This window comes from Mobula hypostoma, chromosome 27, assembly GCF_963921235.1.
Source record: "Mobula hypostoma chromosome 27, sMobHyp1.1, whole genome shotgun sequence".
Classification (NCBI taxonomy): Eukaryota; Metazoa; Chordata; class Chondrichthyes; order Myliobatiformes; family Myliobatidae; genus Mobula; species Mobula hypostoma.
The window spans coordinates 13,731,837-13,755,059 of record NC_086123.1 but is presented as its reverse complement, the minus strand read 5'-3'; the positions used below and the strand labels follow the sequence as shown (position 1 = coordinate 13,755,059).

The window sequence follows — 23,223 nt, the reverse complement described above, 5'->3', positions numbered from 1 at the left end:
CTTGCTCTAAGCTATGTTTATAATATGTGTAATGCTTTAGTTACAGTTTACACAGTTATCAAAACTTTTTAAATGATAATATACTTTCTATCAAATTCAGTTCATCTGCAACTTTGCGGTACTGATGCATGCAGATAAGATCTCACAGACAGATCACCAAGTACCATCCGTAAACAGAATAATTCTACCCGGAGCTTACGATTTGATAACCTTATTCAGCCTTGATGGGGAACCACAATAAAAGCTAATTTTTTTTCACACTGAAGTTACTGTACTTCCTACTTCCTCTGCCTTCAAGTTCTGAAGATTTTAGTTATAAACAGATTGGAGTTGATGGAAATGGAATCAAATGTTCTGAGAAATATCTAACTATGCGAATTAATCTGAAATGTTACAGACCATTTGTCCTTTACAGATGTTTGCAGCCTCCAACATTGCAGCATCTGCAATTGATATGGAAGTTTTCTCCGTCGAAGGTTTCTTGGATAATAGTTCTTTTACAATCTGAAAAAGAGGAAAATTTGATTGATTTATATCTATCACAGAGGACAATGAAAATCAACAGTATTCTCTAAGGCAGAAGGTAAGTTGAGTTGTTCCATATCATAAGGCCCTTACTAACGGACTCAAAATGATGCTTGAACTCAGAGACCAAATGCAAACACGAGGAAGTCTGCAGATGCTGGAATTTCAAGCAACACACATCAAAATTGCTGGTGAACGCAGCAGGCCAGGCAGCGTCTCTAGGAAGAGGAACAGTCAACGTCTTGGCCCGAAACGTCGTCAACTGTACCTCTTTTTAGAGATGCTGCCTGGCCTGCTGCGTTAACCAGCAACTTTGATGTGTGTCGCTCAGAGACCAAATGGCAGGTTTTAACTTATTTGCAATTGTCACTTCTCTTTACATTGAAAAGAGCAGTTTATTTTTTAGAAAATAATTCTGAGGTGAAAAGCCTGCTCCTGCGCTCTCCTCTGCTACGTTCTTTGACTGTTGCAAGGTGCAAATTTTGCAGTCAATAAGTCATTATTCAAATATAGGGAAACACAGCAGCAGGTTTAGGTATTGTAACTCAGAGCTGAGTTTTACCCTAAGCCAGTAATGGGAGTTGCGTGCCAAGTGATAAGGATGCAGGAAATCACAAAAAGTCATTCACAGAATGCAGATTTTTGCTGGCAAGGTAAGTATTTATCACCCAGCCCCAATTGTTCTTGAACCAAGGTCTTGCTGGGCTATTTCCCAGGGTAATTGCCAGCTGACCACATTGTTCTGGTGTGGACCAAGCAATGGCAATAAGCTTCCTTCCTTAAAGGATATTGGTTATCCAGCTGCTGTATTTAAATTTTATCATTTATATTGAATGAATCTATATCATCAGATGGGACTTAGAATTTCTTATAGGAGGGGAGTCTATGACCCAGCCTCAGAATAGACGGACGTCCCTTTAGAACAGAGATCAGGAGGAATTTCTTTCACCAGAAGGTAGTGAATCTGTGGAATTCATTGCCACAAATGGATGTGGAGATCTAGACATTGGGTATACTTAAAGTGGAAGCTGATTGGTTTTTGATTAGTAAGGGTGCCGAAGATTCCAGGAGAACGCGGGAGAATGAAGTTGAGAGGGACAATAAGTCAGCCATGATGGAATGGTAGAGCAGACCTGAGAGGTCAAATGGCCTAATTCTGTTCCTATGTCTAATGGTCTTATGAATTGTGAGTTCATCAATATTATAATTCAACACAACTTGGTTTGCATAATTTTTTTCAATGTTAGACTTTTATATGGATGCTTGTTGGGATGTGCATTTAATTAACATTAGTTTGGCACAGATTTCAGAGCAGCCTTCATGTACTTTGATTTAAAAGCAAGACAATACAACCTCTCTTAATTCTTCCAAGGTGAGTTTTCCATCTCTATCAGTGTCATACATGTGAAATAAAACTGGAAGAGAGGATAGTTTCAGTTAGTGTGAGGGAACTTTACAGGAAAGACTCAGAATTGAAAATTCAAACAATGTAATACACAAAACACATTTAAATTACAAAATTGCCCACCAGAACCTCAACTTGAAGTTAGTGTGAAGTGTCTGAAAAGGTTCAAAGGTTCATGTTATTATCAAAATATAACTCTGAGATTCTTCTTCTCCAGATAGCCACAAAACAAAGAAAAACCAATGAAGTCAGTTCAAAAATAAAGCAAACACACCTCAAACAAGAAAAACAGCAAGACGATCATCAATCCACCCAAACCACCTCCCCCACAGAAAAATATCGGCCCCCAAATCCCCTCCCCCACACAAAAAACTAACAGATCATTGACCCCCAGACCCCCCTCCCCTGCACAAAATGCAACAAGAACATCATCCCCCCCCCAAACCCCCTCCCTAGCACAAAAACAATGATAACACACACAAACATCACAATTAAATGATTGGTATTAGAAAGGAAATTCTTTGAGTGCTCTGTTTCTGATATAATTGACCAGTGAATAAACAGATGTAAAACATCTGAAAATAACCTAATTACACAAACAACCGCGTTAAATAGAGTGAAAACAAGTACTGGCCTAGATTTTAACAGCTGCTAGAAAATCCAAAAATGAAATGCTCCTGGATTCAAATTCTAAATGTGGTAAGTCAGTCCCTACCCTCTGCCTCTAATGTATCTCCCAGTTGTAATTGTTGGCATACATAAGATATTGAACCATTCTATAGGGAAGGAGAAATATATGGTGTACGCAAGAGAGGTTAGGTTGAGGCTATAGTGGACTATGGAGTAATACTATTTGGTAGTTATGTAATTATTGTTCCTTCTACTTGACTTTTCCCTTGGTGTATTCAAGCTCAAGAATGAAATATGATTAAAACATTTTCAGTAATATTTAATAAGGTGCACACTGATCATCATTATGAGTAGCATCATCTTAACATGGAAGCGAAATTCCGAACAGGGGCCTTGAGATATCAATAGCTCAGATGCCTGCCAACGTTTTTATCTCCAGGGCTATGGTGTGGTTGATCAGCTGACAGTGGTGCTGTGTTGGAGCATGCTTCGAATTACTTCTTGTTTTGCTGCAGATTGTTTATGTGCAGTAGAGAAGGGAAGCGGTGTGAACTCATATTTTGTATTACTGCTTGAAGACCAGCGCTTGAGGAAATGTGTTGGGCCTCAATGAGAATACCCTTATAAACTAAAGTTTGGATGCAATCGAACATAGATCACAACAGCACGTCCTTCAGTCCCTCTATGTCATGCCAACCTTAGAATGTACTCTAAGATCAATCTAACCCTTCATAGTCCTCCATGTTTAACCATCTATTTACCTATCTAAGAGTTTTTTAAATGTCCCTAATGTATCTGCCTTTATCATCATCCTTGGCAAGCCATTCCACACACTCACCATTCTATGTAAAAACCTTACCTCTGACATCCCCCCCTATAATTTCCTCCAATCATTTTAAAATTATGCCCCCTCATATTAGCCATTTCTACCCTGGGAAAAGCTCTCTGGCTATCCACTTGAACTATGAATCTTATCATCTTGTACACTTCTATCGTCACCTCTCATCCTCCTTCGCTCCAAAGAGAAAAGCCCTAACTTGATCGACTTATCCTCATAAGAGATGCTCTCTGATCCTGGTAGATCTCCTCTGCGCATTCTCTAAAGCTTCCACGTCCTTCCTATAATGAGGTGATCAGAACTGAACATACTATTCCAAGTGTGGTCTCACCAGGGTTTTATAGAGCTGCAAAATCATCTTGTGGTCTTGACCTCAATCCCCCCATCTACTGAAGGTCAACACACGATCCCCACTTCCGAACAACTTTATCAATTTGCACTGCAACTTTGAGGCGTTTATGGATGCAGACCCCCAAGATCCCTCTGTTCCTTCACACTGCTAAGAATCCTGCCTTCAAATTTAACCCTTGAAAGTGAATCACTTCACGTTTTTCCAGGTTGAACTCCATTTTTCTGACTAGTTTTTGACTCAGACTACAGTATTAGAGGCGCCCCAAGAAGTAATATATACCCTGGACTAGTAAAAGACAAGGGTCCCTGAATGGATTACCTGGGATAAATGAATGGTGTCAATCAAAATTCAGGGGCATGACTGATGTCAAAAAGCAAAATGTTTAACAAAGTAGCTGGGGATTTCATCATAAAATAAGCTTCATAAACGACTATGCAAAATAACTTTAAGCATGCTTTCTTTCTTAAAAAGAAGAAAGAGGAAGGTTTTTTACTCAGAGGGTGGTTGGTGCGTGAGTCAGTGGTGGAGGCAGATACACTAGTGAAGTTTAAGAGACTACTAGACAGGTATATGGAGGAACTTAAGGTGGGGGCTTATATGGGAAGCAGGGTTTGAGGGTCGGCACAATATTGTGGGCCTAAGGGCCTGTACTGTGCTGTACTATTTTATGTTCTATGTTCTAAATGCATTTTATATAGTAATGAAAGTGCAGGAAGAACTCAACAGGTCAATCAGTTTCAATTAACGGTGTAGTTACTGTTGCATAACATGAAACCTATTCATGTACATTCAAAAGCTTCTGCAGATGTACCATGAAAAGCATTTTGACAGGCTGCATCACTGTCTGGTATGTGGGGGGGGGGGCGCGTTACTGCACAGGATCGAAAGAAGCTACAGAAAGTTGTAAAATTAGTCAGTTCCATTATGGATACCAGCCTCCAGAGTATCTGAGACTTCTTCAAGGAGCAGCAGTGCCGTAGAAAGGTGGTGTTTATTGTAAATGACCACCATCACCCAGAACATGCCCTCTTCTCATTACTACCAACGGAAAGGAGGTACACAAGCCTGGAGGCACACACAGAGCAATTCGGGAACAGCTTCTTCCCCTCTGCCATCTGATTCCTAAATGGACATTGAACCCATGAACTTCACTTTTTTAATTATTTCAGTTTTTGCACTATCTTTAACTATTTAATATACTGTATGTATATTAAAAAGTTACTGTAATCAATTGATCAGTTTTTTTCTATTTTTATCATGTATTGCATTGTACCACTGCCACTAAGTTAACAAATTTCACGACATATGACAAAGATATTAAACTGAGGCTGTCTACAAGAAGGGTCAGAGCTGTCTCTATTTCCTGAGGAAACTGAGGTCCTTTAACATCTGCCGGACAACGCTGAGGATGTTCTACGAGTCTGTGGTGGCCAGTGATATCATGTTTGCTGCTGTGTGCTGGGGCAGCAGGCTGAGGGTAGCAGACACCAACAGAATCAACAAACTCATCCGTAAGGCCAGTGATGTTGTGGGGATGGAACTGGACTCTCCCACGGTGGTGTCTGAAAAGAGGATGCTGTCTAAATTGCATGCCATTTTGGACAATGTCTCCCATCCACTACATAATGTACTGGGTGGGCACAGGAGTACATTCAGCCAGAGACTCATTCCACCGAGATGCAACACAGAGCGTCATAGGAAGTCATTCCTGCCTGTGGCCATCAAACTTTACAACTCCTCCCTTGGAGGGTCAGACACCCTGAGCCAATAGGCTGGTCCTGGACTTATTTCATAATTTACTGGTATAATTTACATATTACTATTTAACTATTTATGGTTTTATTACTATTTATTATTTATGGTGCAACTGTAATGAAAACTAATTTACCAATTTCCCCCGGGATCAATAAAGTATGACTATGACCATGACTATGACTGACTAATCCTGATTCTGATTCTGGAATGCATTCCAGAATATTGTAAATGTAATTTCCTGCAATTTAAATGGAATTACCTAAGAGAGCGCAAAGTGAGATAAGACAGACACAAACGGTATTTATGTACAGTACTTTTCAGAACACCACGATGTGCAATTTGTTTCACTTATTTTTTCAATATGATTAACATGGAAAAACACAGCAACATCCCACAAACAGAAAAGATATAAGTAACCCAGTGCTCTATTTCCTAGTGTTATTTGCAGAGTACAACTTGTTGCAGGAAAAGTCCTGAATAAGTACTCTCCAGCGAAGGTAAAGGCATCTTATATTCGAAATAGCTTTGTAAGACAGATTAATACAGAGATAGAACTCAAACAGGAGAAAATCTGCAGATGCTGGAAATCCGACCAACACACACAAGTCCTGCTGAAGGGTCTTGGTCTGAAACATCGACTGTACTCTTTTCCATAGATGCTGCCTGGCCTGCTGAGTTCCTCCAGCATTTTGTGTGTGTTGCAGAGATAGAATTCCTCTGCTTGATAACATGCTTAGAAATGGTACTGTGTGGAGAAAAGCATGCTAAAGTGACACTGAGGGGAACCTGCCATTCTTAAAGCCTAAAATTAGGAAAGTGATTTTGGCACTGACATAGACAGTGAGATTTGTGACTCAATTTCATCCCACTTACAACATAATTTCCAGAGTTGCGTGCCAAGTCGCAACTTTCTTATGCAATATTCTATTGTGAGTAGAGCTATTGAACAAACAAGCTTCAACAAGAGTGACAGCTGAAGATGGTGAGCTGCTCTAGTGACCTGAGAGTATGGACACTGGGACAGTATTGGAACAGGCATCTCGCTTCTCTGATGTTTGAACAGACAGCATGATACTGGAGTGGATTTAATATTCAAGGAGCTCCCTCACCAGAGGGAGTAGAAGATCCATCATTTCCTTCCATGATGGACTCCCAACAATGACACAGCTAAAATCTCTCCCTTTAAGAAAAGCCCAAGGTGACCTTCTGTTAAAGTCTGCTTTTCCCATTGAGGATCAATCTGTTTCACACTTGTTCACACTCCACGCTTGAAGCAGCAACATCTGCTTGATATCGCCATCGCACGCCCAGCAGGATCTGTGTTTGGGTACAGCGAGATCTTGGAAGCACAAAATAATCAAGGTCACCTCATGTGCCATGCTCATAGCAGAGTGCTAATCAGTTCTGTGCTAGATTTGTTTTGCTAAAATCAATTTTATAATCTTTAAAATCATGAGCTGGCAAACAAATAAAACTGTGAATATTGTCATCTAAAAAAGAAATTCTGGAAGAAGACAGCCAGTCAGGCAGCATCTGCGGAAAGAGAAACTAGTCAAAGGTTTGGGTTAGTGACCCTTCATCATAACTGTGAGGGGGCGGGGGGGTTATGCATAAATGAAGTCACTGGAGGAAAGTATTGGTAGATACAAAGCAGCGTCTTTATTTGATAAAACAAGATACAGCAGGCATCATACGGAGATGCTTTTAGTCAAAAGGTCTGCTGGCCCAACGTGGGGCTTGATATTTTATGTGCTAAACATCAAAGGACAATTCCATATTTACAATGTATCCACAATGCTTTCTTTGAAACCACATACAACCTTCACACCTCCTGATTCGCATCCACACAACAGACATCCAACTGAATTTTAATCGGCATCGTCTAGTCTGGGATTCACTGCGTTTAGCAACCCATTGTTCAGAGCTAGACTCCAAATTAAATCCGCATTACATATTCAGATGTGAAGACTGGTAGTCAAGGTCAATTGCTAAATGTGTATGTCTTTAACCCAAAAAATTGCTCTAACAGTGGGGGTACAGTTTAAGAGTGAAGTGCAAGACAAGACGCTGGGAGATAGGTTACGATGGAGCAGGTGAAAAGAAACATGAGGACTGACGGCTAGCAAGACGTTTCGGAGCAGGGGCTCCCAACCTGGAGTCCATGGATCTCTTGGTTGATGGTAGGGGTCCAAGGCCTAAATAAAAAAGTTGGGTACCCCTGCTTTAGAGAAACGGATTGGGAAAGCATGTTACTTGGAAATGATGAGAGAGTAGTTTACCAGAATTTGGAAGATTAAGTGTTAATTTTACAGGGTTGCCAAGTGATTCGATAGAAGAAACAATATTGTTCTTACAGTGTACAACGTGAATATAACCACTGTTCTCAGCACATTGCATTCAGAGCTAAAATGGGAGCCTGTTTCTCCCAACAGTTTTCTTATTATTGTTATTTAAAGTATGTGGTGGTGTTGCTGGTTCCTGACACAAGAGAGGGAGATTAGGGGCCACAACAGAACAGCTGGAGTTGTGTGGGGATTGCAGTACAGAGTTTGGGGGAACAGAAATAGAGATGGTGGGGAAAGGTATGGAGGGGCTCACACCAGTAATTCACTTCACCAATTATACTCTAAATAGAAGTAAACTTTGTACGGTGAAAGAAACGATGGATTTGGAAGAACAGTTTCACAGAGAAATTCAACTTAAATTCGTTGCCTCAGACGGCTGTGTAGGCCAAGTCAGTCACATTTAAAGTGGAGGTTGAGAGGTTCCTGATTAGTAAGGGCGTCAACAGTTAGGGGAAGAAGGCAGGAGAGTAAATCAGCCATGACCAAATGGCAGAGTAGACTTGATGGACCAAATGGCTTAATTCTGTTCCTATGTCTTATGGTGTTATGATATAAAGAGCAGCACTTAACACACATAGAACTGAATTCAGTAGTTTTAGGTATTATTCAATGAAATATTCACAAAAAATCAGCTCTGTTGCTCATGACTGCTGCATTAAAACTCATTCTAATACTGTGCAGAGTTTTGATTTCTATAGAACAGGAGTGATCCATACATTCTATAGGAGGCCTTGTTTCCATGTTATGTAACCATGATTTTGAGACCTCAAAAGGTGCCATACTTATGCACAAATACTGCCTCATGCAAAGGAAATTTTAAAAACATTTAAAGTTCGAAGGATATTTATTATCAAGGTATGTAAACATCATACAACCTTGATATTCATCTCCTTACAGGCAGCCACAGAACAAAGAAACCACAAAAAAACCATAAAGAATACCATCACCTAATGTGCAGAGCAATAAAACAAATCATGTAAACAATAAATGCAAGCTAACAGTGTTCTGCACTGAAGTCCAGAGTGAAACAGAGTGGGCCCTGATACTCCGACCTTTGCAATCTGGACAGGTGCTTAAGTTATCATCCAGACATTGGGTTCAGTCGCCTGAGGCCTGTACCTGACCTTTCCGGTTCAGCCTGGCACTTAAGTCGATCGAACCTCGGGTCTTCCTCGTACTCAACGACGGGCCCCCTACCTTGCCTCGTCTTGGTTCTGCCACATCAAATTGCCTCCAAGTCCAAAGGGAAGTTACAGACTTCCCTTTAAAAGACTTGAAAGGGTAACTTTGACCTGGAGAAGCATTTAACGTTACGAAATGGTTAAGAGCGTAAGGAGAAGCAGACTGGTTCGAGCAGGCGAGGATCAGATCTGGGGTTCATACGAACAGGAGTGAAAGGTCAAAGACTTAGAGTAGAAGTTGGGAGAGATGGCTGCACTCTAGGAGTTAAGATTCATATCCAGGACGAATGAAGGAGACTGAAATTATGCCAACTCTGAAGATTAGATTGGAGACTGGATGACGGAGAAAGGTGGGCAAATGTAATTAGTACGCTTGCTTGCAATGAGAGTAAACATTGACACAGGCTGAGCAAGCAGAACGGCTAGTTTCCTTGCTGTAATAGGTATTTCCTTTGCTGTTTTACCCTCAAAAGGTTGTCTTTTTTTAAAATCCAATGTCTTTGCCTCAAACCTGCCTAAATATCTAAAAGTAGCCTTCCCTCTCTGGGCTCTGTCTCCCTCCCTTAGTAAAGCAGCCAGTATAAACAATGACCCCCCCCCCCGCCACCACGGACATTTTCTTTGCTTTCCTCTCCCATCCTGAATGCCCTTATCACCAGGTTCAGGGACAGCTTTGACTGGACCTCCTCTATGATAAGATGGACTCCTGACCTCGCAGTCTACATCGTTATGATCGTGCACTTTATTGTTTACCTGCACTGCGCTTCTGTGCAGAATTTCCACTTTAATCTGCATCGTATTCTTTCTCCTTGTTCCGTCTCAGTGCACCGTGTAAAGATCGGATCTGTACGCAAGTCAAGCTTTTCACTGTATCTTGGTTCATGTAACAAAAATTAACCAATACCAATAATAATATCCTATAGACTTAGAGAAGGATCTGCCACTAGTCATCTGCATATCTCCTAATGTCAGAATCAGGTTTAACATCACTGGCATATGTTGTGAAATTAGTTGTTTTTGTGGCAGCAGTACATTGCAATATATAATAATAAAAACTGTGTATATTAAGAGTAATAAATATATAATAGTTAAACATGCAGTGCAAAAAAAGTTGTGAGGTAGTGTTCATGGGTTCAATGTCCATTCAGAAATCGGATGGCAGAGGGGAAGAAGCTGTTCCTGAATCATTGAGTGTGTGCCTTCAGGCTCCTGTACCTCCTCCCTGATGGTAGCAATGGGAAGAGGGCATGTCCTGGGTGATAGGGCGTCCATGCTCATGAGTGCCACCCTTTTGAGGCATCGCCCCTTGAAGATATCCTGGATGCCACGGAGGCTGGTGCCACGATGGAGCTGACTGAGTTCACAACTTTCTGCAATCTTTGTTCACAGAGCCCTACTTGCGGTTGCTATGTTCCACCACAATTTCCTTCTATAAACAGCAGATCCAGATTTTCCAATATTTACTTTTGCTCACAAATCATTCAATGAGATGTCTGCTTTTTTTTCTATTGTGTTGACATGTTGCTGTCCAGGAAATAGAAGTTTTCAAATGACTTGTTTTATGCATGCATAAATACATTTATCCATTATTTTTATTGCTGTCAATGGCTTCAATACTGTCATATTTGAAGAGCTCATCTTTCAGGCCTGGATGAACTAATGCCTTGCCTAAATTTTCAGTGATGTGGTTGTTTGAGTAATAGAGGGTAAACTTGAACAGTAACTTTCAGAACAGAAAGTTTGACCTTATTAAAAGACTGTTTTTGATGGGCAAGAAGTTCTAAACAGTTTCTGTCATATGATTTAAAGGAAAGCTGAAAGATAAATCCCAATTACTTTATCAAAGGAATGTTTATATTTAGTATTTCTCATTTAAACAATGGAGTCTCCAATAACCAACTCTTTCCTCCGTATTTACAATATACAGTTGGCAGTCTCCAAAAGACCGTCAATAACAGAGCTTTCCAAGTTCAGCAATGGGGTTATTATTTTGCAAATGAAATAGGGGAAATGATGAAAACTTAATGTTCTCTTTTAACTTTGGTCTCTTGTGTGCGCACACACTCTCTCTCTCACACACACAGACACTCTCTCTCTCTCTCTGCCATGTGCTTGTCTCTGGATCTTTCTCTTCTCCATTTTTTGCTGTTCTGGTTTCCTGTTCAAGAACTTCTGCCTTTCTGCGGCAGAAAAAAAAGAACTACTGCAGCATTTCGAACAGTAGCTTGGCAACCAGCTTCATCCTCCTTCAGGTACTGTACATCCAAGATTTTGCTTCACAAACGACACTGTGACAACCAGAATTTCCTCTACAACTTGTGACTGTCCCTTGGGCTGTGACCAAGGATGTACCTACCACTCATCTGCAATGCTGCAGTGTCCTCACTTTCTCCCAGTGCACTCCAATTAGGCAACAGTTTCCTGTTATGTTTTGTAATTTCGAAACATTAAATTAACACACAGTGAGACCAGGATTCCAGGAATGTGGGTGTAACTTCGTCTTTTTCTTTAAAGTGAGGCATGCACATATCCCGTGCTAGCGTAATGATGAATGCAATTAAAGTATTTTTGCACATAACCCATAATTAATTATTTAAATGAACAAGGATGTTCATTTATATATTAAACAATGTGCGTGCAAGGCTAATCAAATATTATTGAAATATTAAATATAGAACACTCCTCCTTGCTTGGCTGTATTGCAACTCAATAAAAGAATGCATCTCAACTATATACACAGTAAACTATATAATACAACTACTATACGGACATCCACAGCATAGTAAATTTTAAGTTGTCCCAGTCAGGCCAAAAGATTTAATTGCTGTGGAGGAGTTCTTACTTTTGTGGGATAATGTCTTTCCTGACAAGGGGGGAAATCACTCTGCTTGGCAGGTGAGACTTGTGACCGTGAACAATCTCAGGTTCTGTGGTGGTTGTAGGCGTTGACTCTGAGTTTGCAGGAAGTGGTTCTGAAAGCGGAAGTTACCTTTCTTCTCCTTCTCTCTCTCTGGATCTACTTCGATTTCCCCCCCCCCTTTTCTTTTTCTTTCTCATGTTCCTTCTGTCTTCCCCACCACTGTCTTTCTCATTCACATTCTTTCTCTCCATCTATTCCCTCCTTTTTCTTCTAACTTGTGCAACTTGATCTTGGGAAGGTCCATTTAGTTCACTGGGGTATTCTCTTACTAATGCTTCTATTTCTCTCTTTACAATCTGATCTCTCCTCTTGGTTTCCTCATCCACAACATCATCTGACAAATCTTGTTTTCATATCTCCATTGACACCTTTCTTTTTGGCTTTCCATTCATCCAGTGGGGCTTTGATCTTTGCATCTACTTTTACAAGCAGCTTTTTTGTCTCCCACTTGAAGTCACGCAATAACCTTAATGCACGCACAAGAGATACTGGTTCTTTATACTGACAAAAGCCAAAAGCTTGCAAATATCCTGAAGCTCCTTGAACTCTCTTCCGACTTAAAACCAAGCCACATTTCACAAGTAACTACCTGGTTCTCATATCAGAAGCTTTCTCAGATATGGTGTAGTCTGCTTTTGTCACTTTCCTCTGAGCAGCATGGTCCTTCCTTGGCCTGATATGCTTCCAACCAGAGGCACAGATGTTAGCTCCAACACGTTCGCCCTCCGTTTGGCAACGTTTCATGATGTTCGGCATGGAGGCAGTCGTGGCATCATCTAGTGCTCTTAATTTACTTTCAGTTGCCTTTATTGCAGGCGATGTGGCATGCAAATGGTGGATGGATCTTCCATCAAGTTGTAGTTTTCCCGGCCAATCACACTCCACAATGCTGATCCTTCTGTTTTATCACATACAAGCTCAATCTGGCTTGTTGGTTGTTGTATTTCAGAGTTATGGATTTCATCACCATAGAAGCTATCTTTTCTCCTGTATAAGTTCTTGGTTGAATATCTGCAGGTTTCAGTTTGATATCTTTGAAGTGCTGTTCAAATTTACTTTGTGGAATGACTAAAACAGCTGAACCAGTGTCTAATTCCATTTCAATTAATTTGCCGTTCACTTCTGACATAAGCCATACTGCTTGTCTATTGTTAATTTTCACACTATTAATCTCAAGGCTACACAGTCCTGTGTCACTCTCATCATTTTTTGTCAATAGCATGCAGCATGATTTTTCCTCAATTAGCCTGCTGAGTTCCTTCAGCATTTGTATATGATGCAGATTAGTGTTCTTTTTGAAACTGCAACTTGACTTTTTAGCATTTTCTCTTCCCTGTGCAGACCATTTATTTTTGTCAGCCTGACATGCTCTTTGTTGCATTTTCTGCAAGTTTCGTCTTTAAATCTGCATTGGTCTGGTGTATGTGAGCCCCTGCCACAATGGTAACACAATTTGTTCGGCCATGCAGGTTTCTGTTTAAATGATGCTGTCTGCAGTTTCCATTGAAACAGTGATTTCCTCTGCTCTTTTACATGTAAGCTGTGTCTCAGTTTGAAGCTGTTTTTGAATGCTTTGTTGCAAGATTCCACAGACTAAACAACCTCTCAGTGCATCAGTCCTGACGAAGGGTCTCGGCCTGAAACGTCGACTGCGCCTCTTCCTATAGATGCTGCTTGGCCTGCTGCGTTCACCAGCAACTTTGATGTGTGTTGCTTGAATTTCCAGCATCTGCAGAATTCCTGTTGTCTCAGTGCATCATTAAGCCTTTACCAAACTGACAATGTTCAATCTCTTCAATTCAGCCACGTACGCCGAAATAGGCTCCCCTTCCTTTTGATTCTGCTTACGAAGTGTAAAGCATTCTGCATTCCACAATACCTTGAGTTCTAAGTGTTCCTGTATCACTTTTACAATAGCAGCAAAGCTCATTTCTGATGGTTTGGTTAGAGCAGTTAAACTTTGAAGCAAATTGTATGCCTTTAAACCCAATGAACTCAGCAAAACTGACAATCACTTCTCATTGGCTATTTTCTTCTCAATAGCTCATGTATACTGAGCTATTGGAACAGTTCAAAATACTGTTCCAAAAGCTCAGTATACATGAGCCAATTATTCGTTGTGCAATCAAACTCATCAATCTTTCTGATGTAGCCAGCTATTTCCGATTTTTAAAAAATGATTATTATCACGCGGTGCTCACTCTTAATGAATCTGTAAATTCTTACGTTTTCTTATTTTAAAAAAACTCAGTTGTGTATTCCTTTCACGTGCTTGCTACTTCTGTTTTAAACTCAACCATCCCTCCATGTGCTGGGCTGTTCCTTTTAGACCCAACTGTTCCTCACAGCATTTTTTTTTAGTTCAAACATCTCGCTCTGTTTTAACAGGTGGGCAACCATCTCTGGTTGGTTTTAAAAATACCTTGTTGCCAATGTAATGCTTTTGAATTTCAAAACATTAAATTAATTCAAAGGAAGAGCAGGAGTCTGGGAAGGCAGGTGTAACTTTGATTTTTACTTTAAATGAGGTGTGCACGTATCACGTGGTAGTGTGATGATGAATGCAATTAAAATATTTTTATACATAACTCAATTAAATAAACAAGAATGCTTGATTAAATAATATATATACAAAATTACTTAAATATTGAAATATTAAAGACACAGCATTTCTATTGTTACATTTCGTGACTTTTTAACTTTCCTAATAGTAGGTTACATGGTTGGCACAACCTTGTGGGCTGAAGGACCTGTAATGTGCTGTGAACTTCTATATATTTCCACATCCCAAGACTCCATTCCACCAAAAGCTTCACTGCAGCACTTGCTACATCTGTTTTCAGTATTGCTTTCAGTATTCCCAGATCCTGGAACCTCTGCTTCCAACCACTCTAAGACCCAAAAGCTGCCTTCCGGTGTCCAACTCTGAAGCGTCTTGCTACTCCACCCAGAGTCCACCAGCCCTCGATCCACACCATGCCAAGAAACCGTGCATTCACACCATTATGTTACAAGCAGGAATGACTAATATAAGGGGGGCATAATTTGATGGTGATTGAAGGAAAGTATAGAGGGATGTCAGAGTTGTGTTTTTTTTTTAACTCAGAGAATGATGGGTGTATGGAAAGCTCTACCAGGGATGGTGGTAGAGGTACAGCACTGTGCAAAAATCTTAAGCACGTATATATAGCTAGGAAGCCTAAAACTTTTGCACAGCACTGTAATAATTTTATGTATTCTATTGTAATGTTGCTGCAAAAAAAAATTCGTGACATATATGACTGATGATAAATGTGATTCTGACACGGATCTCTATTGTGGACTTAGAGTGGGAATCTTAGTTGGGAAAAGGGGAAGGGAGAGGGAAGGAAGTGGGAGGCACCAGAGAGACATTCTGTAATGATCAATAAACCAATTGTTCAGAACCAAATGACCTAGGGCTGGGTGTGTCCACGCCCACACCACCCCACCCGCCCAGGCCCTCCTCTCTGCTGCCTGTCCCGCGGTGCTCCACCCTCACCATTCCCAACATCCTTTGCTCCCCCCAGATTTACAAACTCACTCTCTGCTCCATGCTGACAAATACAGTACTGTGCAAAAGTCTTCGGCACTCTGGGGCATTTAAGAAACTTTTTGATAGGCACATGGATGATAGCAAAATGGGAGGACTACGTAGGAGAGAAGGATTAGAATTATCGTAGAGTAGGTTAAAAAGTTGGCACAGTATTGACGGCCGAAGGGCCTGTACTATGTTGTAATGTTTCATGTTTTTTCTAAGTCTGTTGGCTATCCAGATTTGGAACTATTCCAATTATTTGCTTGTCTTGAACATCTGGAGACGATGCAAAACATTGAAGACATTAAAACTCAGTTACAGCTAAACAATCAAGTAATCACCAGCATCTTTCCTTTGAGACTCATTGGTGATTCATCTTTATTTATCCTCATGATGAGAAGATTACTGGCAATGCAGGCATTCATTCCCCATTCCTCATCATCCCAGAACTGAGGAGATGGTTCAGGGACCCAGCACATTGATGGCCCCTGGAGTCACATATAAGGCAGCTCAGGGAAGGATAGCTGATTTCCTACCTTGAACGACATTACTATACTAGATTTTCTTTTCAGTCGCTTGATGGCGACTTTTCCTGAGACCAGCTTTTTTTCAAAAAGAACCCTCCAGATTTTGTTGAATTTCTTTAATTTAAATTTTCTAGTTGCCGTGACAGCATAAGCACACATGACTCAGCGTCAGTAGTAATGAAGTAGTAAGACCCTAATGCACAGAGAGCAGAATAAGGCCAATTGACCCATCAAGCTTGCTCCGTCGTTCCATCATTGCTGATTCTTGGCCCTCTCAACTCCATTCTCCTGCCTTCTCCTCGTAACTTTTGACACCCTTGCTAATCAAGAACTTATCAATAAATATACCCAATGACTTGGCCTCCACAGCCGCCTGTGGGAAAGAATTCCACAGATTCACTGGCTAAAGAAATTTCTCCTCATCTCTCTTCTAAAGGGACATCCTGCTACTCTGAGGCTATTCTAGCCCTAGACTCTCCTACTATTGCAATCTCCTCTCAACGCCCACTCTGTCTAAGCCTTTCAATATCTCATAAATTTCAATGAGGCACACCCCTCCCCAGTCTTCTAAACTCCAGCTAGTACAGGCCCAGAGCCATCAGACTCCCCCAGTAACCACTGTGCCACCATGAACTCACCACCTCGCTGTGGAATAATCACTTACTTCAGAAAGATGGACCATCAAGTACAGTGACGACAATAATTGTTACTCGGGCCAGCCCTGCCAAACCTCAGGAACTAATTAAAGGAGAATAATGATACATGTGCTAATGTGCAAAACTGCACAAGTGCCTGACCAGGTTGGTTCCCATCCCGTGCCCGGTGTGAGTTTGATGTGGTGAAGATAATGGAGAAGAGTCAGGGAAGACCAGATCACAAGTTATCTTTAACTATTTAACAAAAATTTGTCTTTCATATTATATATTTGTGCTTTTCTAATTAAGAGGGCACAACACCAGTGCAACAACTGATCTGAATGATGCACTATATAACTATTGACAATCTGTCAGCAATAAGCTTGAGCTTTGCCAACACTGGGGCCACACCTGTCTGTGTTAGCTTTCAGATTTTCTTTCCATCTTGTTCCATTACCGCAATGTAACATCTACTGATTTTCAAAGCAGTGATTTATCAGTGCACAAGGAAGTTAAAAACGTCGAGAGATCTGAGAGAAATATGCCAGAGCGTTGAAATGATAAACTGTGTTACATTCCATTCACCTCTCACACCTTGTCATACTACTATGCAAGTTACTTTGATTTTGCCACTATCACAGTTGGGTATCTTCCAATATCGCTGCAGTGAGAGAGATTTCCATACATATTTGACTTTATGAACAGGAATTTCGTCATTTTTATTCCAACTCTCAAAATGATGAAAGAATCCCTGACAGGGTTGAACCAAATAAAGGAAAACTGACATAGACTCTTGTATCTTGTGCTGTCTTTTATTTATAGTTATCTTCTCCACTTCTGACCATTAATTAAAAAGTAAGTCTCCCTCTGTTTTAAAAATAATTAGAGCTATTCCTGACTGAATGGGTAAAAGATTACAGGCAGTCACCAGGTTGTAGGGTTCCAATCGTGAGAATTGCCCATAGCCTGAACAGTTGAAAGGTCAGAAGTGAGCATAAACAGCACCTGGAGGAGGATCACAAAAACAATGACAGGAGAGGATCATGCAGGCAGAGCACGCTGGTTGGGAAGAGCAGCCAGAGAGCGAGTGACTCGGGGGTGGGGGAGGAGAGAAGGCACGTGCAGATGCCCTGTTCACATCTGCCGAAGGTGCCTGCAGCCCCGCAGCAGATGGCAAGTCCATCCTTGTCCATCCCATTGGACTCCCAAACCTGCATTTGTATGTAGGGGATGTCCATAAGTTTGTAACCTAGGAAGACGTGTATTGCAAAATTGGTGAGTGAACTGATAAACATCGTGTTTGACGTAATATCCCTCACTCACAAAGTGGTAGAGTAGATCATTCCTTGTATGGAACCCACACATTTGAGTGTTATAATCTCAGCTGGGCAAAGAACAACCCTGCAATATCAGCCACTCTACACTGGCTAATGCACTTGAATACTGGAAGAACCTAGACAAAGTGGAGGCAGAGAGGATGTTTCCTATGGTGGGGGAGTCTAGGACCAGAGGTCACAGCCTCAAAGGGAAGGAGGAACTTCTTCAGCCAGAAGATGGTGAATCTGTGGAATTCATTGCCACAGATAGCTGCGGAGGCCAAGTACGTGGGTATATTTAAAGCAGAGGATGACAGGTACTTGATTAGTCAGGGTTTCAATACTTTTGGGGAGAAGGCAGGAGAATGGGGTTGAGAGGGATGATAATCAGCCACGATTGAATGGTGGAGCAGACTTGATGGGCCGAATGGCCTAATTCTGCTCCTTCGTCTTATTGTTTTAAGGCCATATATTCAGGCAGTGACAAAAATCCTTGCAACACACTGCTAGAACGAAGACGGGTGAAACATTATCAAACACCAGGAAGTGGTGCAGTACGGCAAATGGATTTGTTTTCACCTGATTGAATTTTATTCATCTGTTATCTCCTTAAAGAAGGAAATAACCCACAAATCAATTTGTAGCCATTTAATCACACAAAATAAGCATTTTAGCTTGGGCAGCATTCCACAAAATATAGTCAAATGGCTAACACAGTTAGGAAAATTGTTTTATAAGTAGTTGCACCAAAGATGATCTCGTTGACCATGTTGAAGCTGTGATTTGGATTTTATATTGCAGGAAACAACTGCAATGGATAAATAAAGGTCACATAGTACTTTTCCGAAGAAAATCTATCAACCCTGGTTGACTGAAGTGTGCTGCAGTGGCTGGATAAGGTGCAGTATGTGTCTGAGGCAAGTGCAACAGGGTACCCAGGGGACAAATGACTTAAAGTGGTTATTGCATTCAATCACTTAGTTCATTTCCACCGACAAATATTTGCCATCAGTCTGTAAGGGAAATCCAGCCTTCTACAAATGGCTCCTGCTTCAGTGTAATATGAGACATATTACTGAGCTTTGTGTGACCAGGAGAAATTGAATTGCGTTTGATAGGGGTCAAACTAAGTTGGTTAGATAAAATCTACGACAGAGCCCTAAGTTTGCAGTTAGTTGGATCAGCAGCTACAGTGCAGTTAGCTGAGGTTGTGTTTCAGAAAACACAAAACAAGTTCAGGTTTCAAAGTTGGTGTTTAGAGGGAATGTTTGTGTTATCCAGCACTGTTTAGTGGCGTAGCTTCTGAGTTCCCGGCTTTGATCCTAACTTCGGGTGATTTCTGTCTGGAGTTTGGATATTCTCCACGTGGGTTTCTACTTCCTCCCAAATCTCATTGACGTGCTGAGTTATTTCGCCGTTGGAAATTCCACCTTCGTGAGGGTGAGTGGCAGGAGAATTAGCGGGAGTTGATGGACGTGAGAGTGTACAGGTCACAGGGCAATGAGACTGATTCAAGTACATTTATTATCAAAGTATATAACCCTGAGATTCATCTTCATTCCACTCTTCAAGAAGGGAGAGAGGCAAAAGAAAGGAAACTGTAGGCCAGTTAGTCGGACCTCAGTGGTTGGGAAGATGTTTGGGTTAATTGGTAAGGATGAGGTCTCAGGGTCCTGGAGGCACATGATAAAACAGGCCTTAGTCAGCATGGTTTCCTCAAGGGAAAATATTGCCTGACAAAACCTTTTGGAATTCTTTGAAGAAATAACAAGCAGGATAGACAAAGGAAAATCAGCTGATGTTGTGTACTTGGATTTTCAGAAGGCCTTTGAAAAGGTGCATGGGTATTACAGGAAAGATTCTAGCATGGATAAAGCAGCGGCTGATTGGCAGGAGGCAAAGACTGCAAATAACTGGAGCCTTTCTGACTGGCTGCTGGTGACTAGTGGCGTTCCACAGGGGTCTGTGTTGGAACCAATTCCTTTTACCTTATATGTCAATGATTTGGATGATGGAATTGATGGCTTTGTTGCTAAGTTTGCAGACAATATGAAGATAGGTGGAAGGGTAGGTAGTTTTGTGGAAGTAGAGAGGCTACAGAAGGTCTTAGACAGATTAGGAGAATGGGCAAAGAAATAGCAGATGGAATACAGTGTTGAGAAGTGTATCGTCATGCACTATGGTAGAAGAAATTAAAGGGTTGCTCTTTTCTAAATGGACAGAAAATACTGAGGTGCAAAGGGACTTGGAAGTCCTTGTGCAGGATTCCCTAAAGGTTAATTTGCAGGTTGAGTCTGTGGTGAGGAGGGCAAATGCAATGTTAGCTTTCATTTCAAGAAGACTAGAATATAAATGCAAGGATGTAATGTTGAGACTTTATAAAGCACTAGTGGGGCCTCACTTGGAATATTATGAGCAGTTTTGGGCCCCATATCTTAGAAAGGATGTGCTGAAACTGGAGAGGGTTCAAAAGAAGTTCAAGAAAATGATTCCAGGATTGAATGACTTGTCATATGAAGAGCGTTTGATGGCTCTGGGCCTGTATTCACTGGAATTTGGAAAAGTGGCCTCATTGAAACCTATTGAATAGTGAAAGGCCTTGACAGAGTTGATGTGGAAAGGATGTTTCCTGTGGTGGGAGTCTCCAAGACCAGAGGATACAGCCTCAGAATAGAGGGGCATCCTTTTAGAACGGAGATAAGAAGGAATTTCTTTAGCCAAAGAGTGGTGAATCTATGGAATTCTATGCCCCAGGCAGCTGTAGAGGCCAAGTCTTTATGTGTATTTAAGGCAGAGGCTGATAGATTCTTGACTGGTCAGGGCATGAAAGCAGGAAAGATTGGGGCTGAGAGGAAAGTTGGATCAGCCATGATGAAACGATGGAGCAGACTCAATGGGCTGAATGGCCTAATTCTACTCCTATACTGTATCTTATGGTCTTCCTCATAGATGGCCATGAAACAAAGAAAACCATGGAACGCGTTCAAAGAAAAACATCAAACCCCACCCCCACATACAAAAAAAACAAATCCCGCAAACAGCAACAAGAAAAAAAACGAGCGATAAACAGAATATAAAACTCAAAACTGATGAGAGCAGGTACAGGCTTAATGAACTGAATAGCTTCCTTCTACATTGAAAGAAAAATAATGTCTGATCAGTTATTTATGTGCTGAAAAAGATATGTGATTTACTTTTATACCATTACTGTTCATTTATCCATTTTACTTAAATAAAATAGGTTCAATCCAGTTATAGATACACTAACATGAGGAAATCTGCAGATGCTGGAATTTCAAACAAAACACATAAAAGTTGCTGGTGAATGCAGCAGGCCAGGCAGCATCTATTGGAAGAGGTACAGTCGACGTTTCGGGCCGAGATCCTTCGTCAGGACTAACTGAAAGAAGAGCTAGTAAGAGATTTGAAAGTGGGGGGGAGAGGGGGAGATCCGAAATGATAGAAGACAGGAGGGGGAGGGATGGAGCCAAGAGCTGGACAGTTGATTGGCAAAAGGGATATGAGAGGATCGTGGGACAGGAGGCCCAGGGAGAAAGAAAAGGGGGGGAGGGAAGCCCAGAGGATGGGTAAGGGGTATAGTGAGAGGGACAGAGGGAGAAAAAGGAGAGAGAGAGAGAGAGAGAGAGAGAGATGCACTAAGCCTTCCTCCAACATGAGGAGAATCATGTGCAAGAAGGTGGTACTTTCCTGTAAATGGAGTACAGAGGAAATAAGATCTTTTGTTTTGTTCCTGGACATTTCTATTGCTTGATAGTGAACAAGAGGTACACTATGAATCATATTCTGGTTATGTGAGTGACAAATCATTCTGAACAACAGGATCTAGCTAACAAAAAAAGGTAAACACTGGGCAGCCACCCTGAATAATAGATGATTGTGTGGGATGGTACTTGGAGATCTTACAGCTGTTACCACACAAATATTGGACATGCACACTACTCAGCAATACTCTACACCGGGGATCATGTCACTAAGCCCACTTATAGGAGACAAAACTTGTTTGAAACTAACCAACTTCTCATGGGAATTCCCCGTGTGACCTAACCCATTCTGAGTGGAAATGGGAGGGTTGAAGTGTTGTTACCTTTGCCACTACTGGTACATTGTTTACTTGAGCTAAAGGAATGAATCCACACCTAATAAAAATAAATATTTAAAAAATAAACTCCGAGCTAACTTCACTGCATTGACTCTCATTGTGCCTGAAGCAGTTTTGTTATGGCGTTAAATTTAGAATAAGAGGAATGTCACGTGTGCATCCTGAACTGAGAAATTCCATAGCAGAAGGACAATTTAATAAAGCCGACATGCCCTCTCCTTTGTGATATACTCACTTTCCTTCCAAACATTTCCCTGAATTGCTATTCCCAAGAGCAGGCATTTCAATGAGTCATGCTGATCTTTTATCTCAGTGCTACTCTGCAATATTAGTCCTAAATCCCATGATTCCCTTCATCTCTACCACAAGGAAAGAAGTCCTTGGCAAACTAAAGCTGGCTAAGATTCACAAGTCCCCAGCCTGCAAGTAAGAAGGTGCCTGGTGAGATAATGGATGTATTGATTGTAAAGTATCCTGCTTTGGGAGGGGTCTCAAACGATTGAGAAACTGCAAATAAATTCTTTAAGAAAGGTAGGAGATAGATCAAAGATTCAAATGATTTTTTTAAATGAATCTTTTGTTCATTCCTTAAGAAAGGTAGGAGTCAGACCGTGGAGAAATGCAGATGAGTGAACCTGATGTCTGACATTGGGAAACATTGCAATTCATCTTTAAGCAACACACATCAAAGTTGCTGGTGAACGCAGCAGGCCAGGCAACATCTCCAGGAAGAGGTACAGTCGACGTTTCGGGCCGAGACCCTTCGCCAGGACTAACCGAAAGAAAAGCTAGTAAGAGATTTGAAAGTGGGAGGGGGAGGGGGAGATCCAAAATGATAGGAGAAGACAGGAGGGGGAGGGATGGAGCCAAGAGCTGGACAGTTGATTGGCAAAAGGGATATGAGAGGATCGTGGGACAGGAGGCCCAGGGAGAAAGAAAAGGGGGAGGGGGGGAAACCCAGAGGACGAAGGGTCTCGGCCCGAAACATCAACTGTACTTCTTCCTAGAGATGCTGCCTGGCCTGCTGTGTTCACCAGCAACTTTGATGTGTGTTGCTTGAATTTCCAGCATCTGCAGAATTCCTCGTGTTTGCGTTTTTAAATTCATCTTTAAAATAG

General features: G+C 41.3%; 1 protein-coding gene across 1 annotated transcript in view; it reads right to left on the bottom strand.

Annotated features, from left to right (window-relative positions):
• Positions 1–23,223, bottom strand: part of tesca (tescalcin a) — a 49,272-nt gene that overhangs the window by 14,611 nt on the left and 11,438 nt on the right. Inside the window, exons 5-6 of the mRNA XM_063034611.1 lie at positions 1,879–1,940; positions 400–504 (exon numbers count right to left, since the gene is read on the bottom strand). Coding sequence (XP_062890681.1) covers positions 400–504; positions 1,879–1,940 — 167 coding nt within the window. The remainder of the gene's footprint in view (positions 1–399; positions 505–1,878; positions 1,941–23,223) is intronic.